Below are 10,488 nucleotides of genomic sequence, written 5' to 3' on the forward strand. Positions count from 1 at the left end.
CTGCAGTTCTAGGTATACCGAAAGTGCTGCGGTTCTAGTGTTAAGAGGGGCGATTGTTAATATTATATCGCACCCCATGCTAAAAGTATTAATGTGCAAATTTTCACTTTTTTTTATCAGCTGGTTGAATACCTTATTGTGCTATCTAAGTTTCGCCTGAAATGCAAATGTGTATCCATGGCAGAGTTGATCAACTTTGCCCAAGAATATTAAGAAGACACCAATGAATAAGGCAAATACACGAAAATACAAAAAGTCCTAATGCATTTCAACACCAATGGGTGCTGTCTTCCGAGGAAAATTTTAACCACTAGTCACGCTGACAGAGTTTCCCACTTGGGTTGAATACCAAATCTTCACGCTCGGTTGCTCAGTGGAAAAAGTATGTCTGTTCGCTTCAAACGTCATGGTAAAAATGAAGCTGTGAGCCTGTGTAAGATACTAATGCGGTGTCCTGATTGGATGCTTGCAGAATAGTGCTATCCGATTGGTCTATTAAAATTCCGTTTCAAGTAATTAAACTCTTTTTGTCAGCTTTTAGACCCTTACTTTCACATTATATCATTTTTTTCCCTTTATGCTTTTTTAGCACTTAATTTAGCATTTTTAGTGTCATTTTGCTTGCCTATTTGCATCATTTTTAGTACCCAAGCTTTGACTCTAGTAATATGTTATTCCTAATCCTGAATAGAATACAAAAGAAACATTTTATCTCATTTTGCAAATGGCTTCAAATTTGAGATTCACCAACACAATTATCATTGCACAAAAAAGATTATCCACCCAAAACTATTATTCATCATACTTTGTGTAAGACTGTAAATATATAACTAAAACTTTTGTAATGAAGTGGAAAATTAACAAAAGTTGTAGTACAGTGAAGTCACTCTCTTCTAACTTCTAGGTTCCGGAAAACTGACGTAGTTAGAAAAATCTGGATCCCTGCCATGTAAAAATATACTATGGGTGTATGAATTAAATTTTTATGCTTTCATTCCTAAAAGTTTGTGTATTTGACAATCATTGATAATTTTTGTCACACCACTATCATTTTCTGCATGGGAGCTAATTAGACTGAGACCTACAGTTTATTCCTGGTTGACGTTGTCAGTAGCACAATTTGATTTTTTTTTTTACATATCTCACTAAGAGTGACGTGTTAACCCCTTGTGGGAAGGACTTCCTGTGGCAGCAATTTTTTTCTGTAGTTATTTGTCATCATTTCTGTTGTGCCCCCTGCATCAGGAAAGATTCTGACAAAGACTAATCGGGTATCAAATTCCAAAAACACCTCCAGACATCCTTTGGTACTTTAGGCGAGTATCTTTTCAACCTGGGCTAGAGCACCCTTGTATTTGACAAGCTATAGAGCATCAGTGACTTTCATGCTCTACCTTCATATTCTGGTAACTTTTAGTACCAGAAAGACACCTCACAAGTAGTATAAAGTAAAAAAAAACATGAGGAGTTTGATATTGAAAAGCTGTGTGTGAGCTGATAACAAATAAATACCTGGCTGAACAGCTGATGTTAAAGATACACCCTGCTGAAGAGTTGCCATTTTTGATGCACCCTGCTGAAAAATTGCTGTTAAAGGTGCGTCCTGCTGAAGAGGTGCAGTTGGAGATGCACACTGCTGATGATCTAGTACTGTTGATGCATCTGACTGAGGAACTGGTATCAAAGACACATCTGAATGTGAAGTCAACATTACAGACTCACTTGCCTGTGAAGTGCTTAAACATTCTCTTTCAGCAATGGAAGGCTCTATATAGTACAATTAAAATTTTAATATTTTTTCTAATACATGTAATAAATAAATAAAAACTTTTTAAGTAAATGATATAAGATAATAAAAGCATCTCTAAATTTTCAATCTACAGTAAAAATTTTGATCAGTCACCCATAACCAGCATTGTAGGCACAGGAACTTGTAAAACACAATCACAGGTAGGGATAAGCCGGAAGGTCTGGGAGGCATGATTATGATTATGTCAATACATGTATACAGATCCCCCTCACACACATCTTTGATTTTGGGAAGAGCATTGCTCCCCCTGTATCTCGGTCCATGTATACAATCCAATGCATGTATGCTCTAACAATATTTTTTCCTGCTGTTCTTGTTATTATTTTGAATATCACAGCTTAACAGCAGAAGGGCAAAAATATGTCAGACTACTAGCGTAGAAACTAGAAGAGGAGAACAGGCAGATTCTAGTGCAAAAAAATTCACTCTTTCCCTTTCTTTGATAGTTCCTTCAACATTATGAGAGGGGGTACAATATAGGCCTACATCCTTCACATGGCTGACCAAGTAATCTCCCACCCTTAGTTGCAGCTCTGCACAATAAGGCCAGCATATTATGTCAAAAACAGTAAAGGAGTTAATTATTATGTATCCTTATTCACTTCTGGACAACATATTTAGATTACATTCTTTTCAAATAATTCAATTCAAATAATTTCAATTAATTCCATGACAAGAATTTGACAAAAACATTTCTGTTCAGTGAGGTTTTGATCAGGGCTCTCTGGAGGTTTTTGTTTTTAATAAACAAATCACAAAAACACAGATACAAATACAAATATACACATAGGTACAAACCTAAAAACACATAAATACAAACACTTTGTGACCCCAAGGGACTTAATAAGTCCTTCCAGCAGGTCTAAAGGGGGTTATAATCACATGTTTCAGACAACAGCTTCTATAGGATTGGATTTTGGACTTATTGGCGCAAGGACCAATATGGTCAAACTGCGCCAAAACAAATGATTATATAAAAATAAGAAAAATCATCCTTTTGTCATGTCAAAATACTAAAACTATGTATGATAAAAAGCAACGTAAAACATAAAACAATGACATGAATTGTAAAAATCTATAATTTGTTATAAAAACCAATGGCTTTAATGAATTTAAAAATGAGAGATGCATCGCTCATTTAAAATGTCATGAAGTGAAAGTTGACTTTGACCAAAAGCGGTCGTAAAATTATGACGATGATATGAACAAGTAAAAGCATGAGCAATGGTCAATGGACAATGTGGGCACTGTGGCTGACTCTCTCGTAATAAAAGATATGATTGTGTGATACGACTGTGTCCTATGCGCAACCGGGCAAGCAAAACTTCCTCCTTTCGGTTAGTTCTGCAGCTCGAACGCCAATGGCCAAGTGTGGGCTTGATGGCATGCAATTTATTATTAACTTGATTATTCAACAGCTTCTATAAAGATTACACATGTTATATTGTATTACTATTTATATATTTACGATTATGGTATACGTTAAAATGATAGATTTCTCATTTTGAGAGTCATAATCACGGTTATATAATTAAATTATGTATTATGAATATCAGTTAGTACATTACATGTAACATCATACATATACATGCATCTATCTATACTTATATGCACAATCACAACCATATACATCTGTTCATCATTTTACAATTTCTTTCTCTCTCTTTCGTACATAGTGCACAAAACTATTTTTATATCTGATTACAGCATATTTGTTAAAATCATTTCATCATCATAATTTTTAACAAAGTCAAATACTATATGATTTATGTTTTTTCTACTGCTAATTTGATTTTCAGTATAAAATAAGTTTAAAACTTTAGAGGCTATGTAGGAAAAGCTCTTTTTATACAGTATTTTATTAGGGTTTGGTACCTGATATACTCTATTGTATCTACCTGTGGTTCTATTCTGATTTTTTGTTAAATATTTTTCATTTACTTGTGAAAATTTTATCATTCTATATATAGTTTTGTCTTAGAAACATAGTGTGGCACTGTATTTTCATACTATTTGTTACAATTTAAATCTTATTCTATTGTACATGCCATCTAATTTCTGGATATTGTCATAGTATGCTCCACTCAAACACAAATTTCATAATTAATGATTGAATAAATCCATGCATAAAATAAGTCTTTCAAAAATTTTTCATCGATTAAGTTTTTCATTTTATATATGATTATTGCAGCATATTTTTCTGATTTTTTTGATTAAAATATCGCAGTGCGAGTTCTATTTAAGGTCATGTTGTATTGTTATACCCAAATAATTGTACTCATGAACTTTTTCTATTTCTTGGCAATAGCAATCATCATTATCTTGGCAGTGACAATGATTATGTATTTTTAGGTGTATGCTTTCATTGAGATTCATGTTTCTTGTTTTCATATAGATGTATTTTGCTTTTAGTATGTTAAGTTTTAGTTTGTTTTATTAGCCAGATGTTAATATTTGTTAGGTCATCTACTTTTTTATTAAATCTAATGTACTTGTATCTTCTACATAAAGCACTGTGTCATCAGCAAAGGTTATCAACTTCCCATTTAATTTCAGATTGCATAAATCATTTATATATATCAAAAATAGTATTGGGCCCAGTACAGATCCTTGAGGTACTCCTTTCTTCACCTCTCGAAAGGAACTAATTTCTTTCTGAATCACAACTGCTTGTTGTCTTTTATTATAATATGACTCAAACCATTTAAGCATGTTTCCTCTAACTCCTATTGAGAATAGTTTACTTGTTAATATTTCCAGATCAACAAAGTCAAATGCGCTTTTTAAATCTAGGAACATAGTTATGGAATACATATTATTATTAAAGCCATTGTTTAGATAGTTACTTAGATCTAATATTGCCATTTCTGCGTTTTTATTTTTTTGGAATCCATATTAATTAGAAAAGAAATTTTGTCTATTTAGGAAATTTAGAAGTCGTTTTTTAATACTTATTTTTATACTTATCTGTCTGTAATTTATCCGATCATTTCTATCTTCTGCTTTATATATAGGATGGATGAGAGAGTATTTTAATTCATGATAAAAGATACCATTTAAAATAGAATGATCAATAAATTTTTTAAATGTATTTAGGTGGTATTTTTGAAATTATTTTCATCATTTTAGGGGTTAGTCTATTATAGCCACTTGCTTTATTTTCCTTTAGGTTTCTTATTACTTGTTTCAGTTCTTCTTGATCTATCTCAGTACAGTACATAGAGTTGGTTGAACTGGTTGATATATTATTTTGTTCCATACAGTACATGCAAAAACTATTTTGTTCATTGGTGTCTAAATTCCTAGTAATGAAGTCATTATTGAAGTTATTGGTCAAGTCTGTAGGGTCCTGACATTCTGGCAGTGTCTTATGTCCAATGATTTTATTTAATATATTTTCATTAATGTATTTCCATTACAGTCGTTTGTTTTTCCCAGTTTTTTTAAAGTTATTTTCAATATACTCATGCTAAATTTTTTAAATATTTTTTTAAAATTTGTTTCCATAGGCGGAGATAGACTTGGAAGTCTGGGGGGGCAAGATGATGATGATGTCGATTCATCTATACATATATGCATTAGATCTGTCAACTTCAGCAATGTCTCTCCCCCCCCCCCCGTATCTCCGCCCATGTTTGTTTCATATTCTTTATACTCTAATTTGTACAAGATTACAAGGGGAATTTTTTTTTGTATTTTCTATGGTTTTTTCTTTATAATTTATTCTTTTTAATATGTCTTCATTAATCCAGTTTTTTTTATTCTTTTTTTGGTTTTTGTTTCACAGTGTCAGTCCATACGTTTGAGTTCAGTGTTAAGATATTCATTAAGTGTTTATATTTGTTTTCGTCAATTTCATCTTCTACAATGTTCTAGAGATTCAACATCCGAGATAAAAGCTTCGAATTTTTTATAATTAATAATTTTTATGTGTTTATTTTCTTTTTAAGATGAATACAAAAACCATTTATAAGGCAATCCAGGACTTGGTGACTCTTTTCCATGCAGTGAAACATGCTGACATAACTTTTGAAAATTCTGTGTGGCCACAACTAGATGCTTAGTCAGCAGAGGTAAGCATGCATATTGACGCCCCCCTGTAATGTTGAAGAAGAGGTTAAAGGGCAAAATTTACACCCCCTGGCTTCCCCCAATATTTTGAACACCAACAGAGGCCAAAAATGAATTTTAAAATCCCACAACCCTACAGTCTTAGAGTGGCGTCATTCCAACAACACATGATTAGGTATAGTACAGACAGTGAAAGAAAAAAAAAGAACTAGAGAGAATTTCTATGAAAAAAAAGCTGGAGGAAATTACAAGAGGATAAGTCTTATCTGCTTCTGAACAAAGAGGGGAAAAAGAATTCTTTTTAAAGATATCGCCAAGAACCGCGAAAGGTGATAAGTAGCCAACTGTTATTCTTAATAACTTTTTGTGGCTTTCATATTGTATCTCGCCACTAATTTTTGTTTTTGTGTTTCTGGACGAGATGAATGTACTTTATTTCATAATTTTAATTTTCTGAGAATGACACCTTTGGACCCTTTCCTTGTAAGATGTTATATTTAATCTTGATCCCTTATTTGGTCTAAAATATTTTATTTTTAATCTTGATCCATTATTTTTCTAAGAATGTTGTTTTGTTATTCATTTTTTTTTTCATTTTTAACAAAAAAATATATAGCCATAATATTATTTCTTTTTGGTGATGAATTGGTAATTTTCTTTTGGAAAGAAAGACGTCTGAAAGCATTTGTCTGTTTCACTCTTGGTGACTTCTTGTGGGCATTTTTCTCACCAAAGGAAAAAAACTGTCAACACAAAAAGGATCATACTGCAGCTGTTCCACTTCTTTTCTTAAGGCTTGTTTACACGTTAAATTATTTAGTTAACTAAATTTTGAGTTAAGTTCTCAAAAAGGTGTCCACACATTAATTGGATTTAATAAATGCTGATTGGATAATTTTCATAGGAGGCCTACTGGAACATGCACAGGCTTACTTAACTGAAAAAATAGAATTAAGTTTATTTACTTCTTAACTAAATCACTTCACAACTTAACGATGTGCATACAGCACTTAAAGCAGGAGTTTTCCTAAGAGTAATAATTTTTTTACACCACGTAATGGGTGGAGATATGGGGCAGCATCATATATGCCCCCCCCCCCAGCATCAAAGTTGAAGCCTACTGATCTAATGTATATGCATATATATGAATTGACATCATCGTGCCCCCCCCCCTCCGCGCCACGTTAACCAAATAGGAATATCTCGCATTGGAAAAAATGAGTAGCTTTATCACACTAAGCGTTGTTTTCCTAGCATGGTCGCAGCTTTTCTGTTGTATGCATGCTCCAGTCTGAAGATTAAGGGAAAAAACACAACAAAATGTAGAGAAAATTAGTGAAATGCGCGGCCTACAATGCATTTGACATCTCCAGCAGCAATCTCCCAATCAAGCCAACTTAAAGCTCTGCCATTGGGCATACTGCGTTCCTTAGCCATACTGCTTTTTTTTATTGGTAAGTGGACAGTGTGTCACACTGGACAATTCGCGTCGCATGCGGCGTTAAAAACCTGCTCCTAGGAAAACTAGACTTAACATCTGCACACATTTTAGAGTCCTTGACAACTTAAAATTTAGTTTACTAAACCACTTGACGTGTAAAATGGCCTTTAGAGCATATATGTGTGCTGAACGAGACTGGACATGGACAGCCTCCAGATTCAGACAACAGTCCCATCTCCTCAGGTTGCCACACATAGTGTTCATCTCTTTCTTTCACAAAACTAATTTTTCATTCTGTTTGATAACCAGTTTATCGTACTTTGTATAACAGATGAGAAAGACATCATTTCTCTCTGTAGCAATGAAAAATAATATCATGCGACGCGTCTAAATATTCAAACTGAAAACTGATGCATACGTTCTAACGTTCCAACAGCAACCGGCATAAAAATGGGATTCCCTTGCACGCTCCAAGTGGGAAGTGAACCCGGTTGCAGCAACAATGATGATGGGTTGCGTTTTTCGCTTTTTTTAACATTAGGCTCCATAGGCCTATGGGGGGGAAAAGGCAGCGTTTGAAATTAAATTTCTCAAGGACTTCACTTCACGTGTCAACACGTCAATTTGAATGTAACATAAACAAAAACACAAAGATTACATAATCGACAAAGAATCACAGTTTTGCTCTTCCGCTGAGGTGGAACTATGTCAATGGTGACCATATTTGCACTAGAAAAATACGGCGAATTTGGGTTCAGAAAAATACGAGAATTCACAAACTATTGCCAAAAATTATGCCAAAAGCATCGAGCTTATATTACTAGAACCTAGAACTCCTTAATACACGTATATGAAGGCGTCTTACTAGAACCCATAGAGGAAAGAATACAAGGAGGTGACATCAGGCACGCACGAAAATTGAAGCCGTTGTGACAACCCCATAGGCTGACAAGTAAGCCCAAACAAACCGCTCTTTTCTCTATACTTAACATGTGTTTTGCCGGATCGAATTCTTTTAAATTATTAATAACTAAATAAATTTAAGCACCATGACTGTTTAATGCGTCTTCAGGTAATCTACATGATCCGATAATGGGGAGAGATAAAATCTTATCCTTATATATAAAAGAGGGGTTGTAATATTTTTAATTTATTTTTGAAAGGGGAAGATCATTTTTCACTCTCAACTCGTCATAAGTTTTTAGTTCAGTGCCTTCAATTTGTTTCAAAAATTCGATGTATCACATTAATGTCTATGGGAATATGATTAATTAAAATAATATGAAGCTCCAATATAAAATGCAATTTTCATAATTTTTTTCTTTCAACTGTTTATCTTTCCTTTTTGTTTCGTTCATCATAGATCCGGGACATTTCGAAAGTGTTTCAGGCCCGTACAAGTTACAAGTTAAAAGATTTCTGGCGGGGCCTATCTGTTTACAGACATCTGCCGCCTTCAAAACCGGCCCGCGGGGGACCACTGTGAAGAGAAAGGCAAGGGTGCAAATGTTTGTGTAATGTGAAGTGCGTGTGGTATGCTAGAATTTGGGAGCATGTCTACGTTAATTAAAAACTTAATTAACCAGGAAAAATCAAACATGTCTTTCCGAACTTATTAGTCATATTACTTATTAATATTTTCGGCAGGAAAAGTAAAGTGGACTGCTTCTGCGACGCCATCTTGGTTCGTCGTGGCTCATCCTCATTGGTCGGAAGAGTTGCTTGTCAGGGATTGGCTGAAAAGGAATGAAAATACACAAAAATACAATTTATTAAAAATTATTAATTAGAAGGTGAAGAAAAAAGAGGAATAGAATTAGTCATATTAAAAAAGTTCGTAGCGATAGATGGAGAAGAGATTTCACTTAAAAAAGTGATTTTTATTTTTTTTTTTTTTTTGAGAGTTTTTTAAAAATTTTTAAGTTTTTATGGGATTTTTTAGGAAATATTTTTGAAAAGATGGGTAAAGGAAGCGTAGAAAAAGATAGAGTTTGCAACACTAATGTCGCTAAATATGGGAGCTACTCTCGGCTCCTTGTTTTGTCTCGTCGGCTATCGTTCTAGAATTCGATCAGCCTCTTTTAGGAATTTTTGTAGAGTAGCTCGTCTCTCTTTCTTCGAGCATTGCTGGACGGTGTTTTGTATGCAAGCCTTGGCAAAGTCGAACAGGTCCCGTGCCAAGTCAAGGTTGGCTGACGATTCGGAGTCCGACGACGTGGATGACGCCGAGGACGAGTAGACAGAGGCCGGGGAGGCGGGCTTACGAACTTCGTCAGCTTCCACTCGGCCGCTGGGGGTGGCACTTGCGCCGCCGTCACTACGTTCGGATGGGCCCGGGGAGCACTCTTGCCCAGTCGCTTCGGTTCTGGATCGGGGCAGGGTCTTGTCCTTCTCGCCTTGGAGCCTCGAGTTGACTTTCTTCTCGGTAGTGGGTCTAAAGTCCGTAGACTGGGACTTGTGATTTTCAGCTCCGCTGGGTTTCTCCACCAGGTCCGTAGATGGGGTTAGGTTGTCATCACAGTTAACCGCTGGGAGGTTCGACTTGGCTGGGGCTGCTTTTTCTTATATTTCAGAAAACTTTCCCAAACGTTTTTTGGGATAAATTTGGGATTTTTGAAATTTTTCCCCGATCTTCTGAAAGTCGCGGGATGGATGGTCTCTGCTTCTGTCGTGATAATTTCTTGGTGTTCAAGATTCCCCTTCATTTTTTCAAGTTCTTTTTTGAACGCTATGCACTTCCGTGACGTGCTTGGGTGTTCTTCACCACAATTGCAGCATTCTGGGGGGCCACTTCCACGCTTAGGGCATTGTTTTCGATCATGGAATCCGGGACAAAACATACATCGTTGGGGGCGATCACACGAGACACCTGTATGACCCCAGTTCAAGCAGCGAAAACAAATTGACGGAGCTTTCCGGTTCGGATTTCGTCGGTGCTTCTCGACGGATATGGCAACTAGAAAAAGTTGCTTGAGTCCAAAAATTTCTTTGGATTCGGCGCTGCTGGGCAGGTCGACTTTCCATAGCGGAAGAATTTTGGACCGGATCCTTCGTCTTCGTGATCTGATAGGGGTCACTCTGATCGGTTTGAAGCCCTCGTCAGTGAGCTCCTGAAGTATTTCTTGAGCTGGTATTGCTGAATCAAGTCCGCGTAGAATTACGCTGA

The 10,488-nt window shown here is 35.5% G+C and overlaps 1 protein-coding gene across 1 annotated transcript in view; it reads right to left on the reverse strand.

Annotated features, from left to right (window-relative positions):
• Positions 1 to 8,109, reverse strand: part of PAPLA1 (Phosphatidic Acid Phospholipase A1) — a 105,370-nt gene extending 97,261 nt beyond the window's left edge. Inside the window, exons 1-2 of the mRNA XM_089232724.1 lie at positions 7,741 to 8,109; positions 1,513 to 1,767 (exon numbers count right to left, since the gene is read on the reverse strand). Coding sequence (XP_089088850.1) covers positions 1,513 to 1,767; positions 7,741 to 7,870 — 385 coding nt within the window. The 5' untranslated portion in view covers positions 7,871 to 8,109. The remainder of the gene's footprint in view (positions 1 to 1,512; positions 1,768 to 7,740) is intronic.
• Positions 8,110 to 10,488: the final 2,379 nt, after the last annotated feature.

Source organism: Pholcus phalangioides, unplaced genomic scaffold (assembly GCF_987345545.1).
Source record: "Pholcus phalangioides strain wild (caught in Gottingen) unplaced genomic scaffold, Ppha-v1.0 ptg000007l_1, whole genome shotgun sequence".
In the NCBI taxonomy this organism is placed as follows: domain Eukaryota; kingdom Metazoa; phylum Arthropoda; class Arachnida; order Araneae; family Pholcidae; genus Pholcus; species Pholcus phalangioides.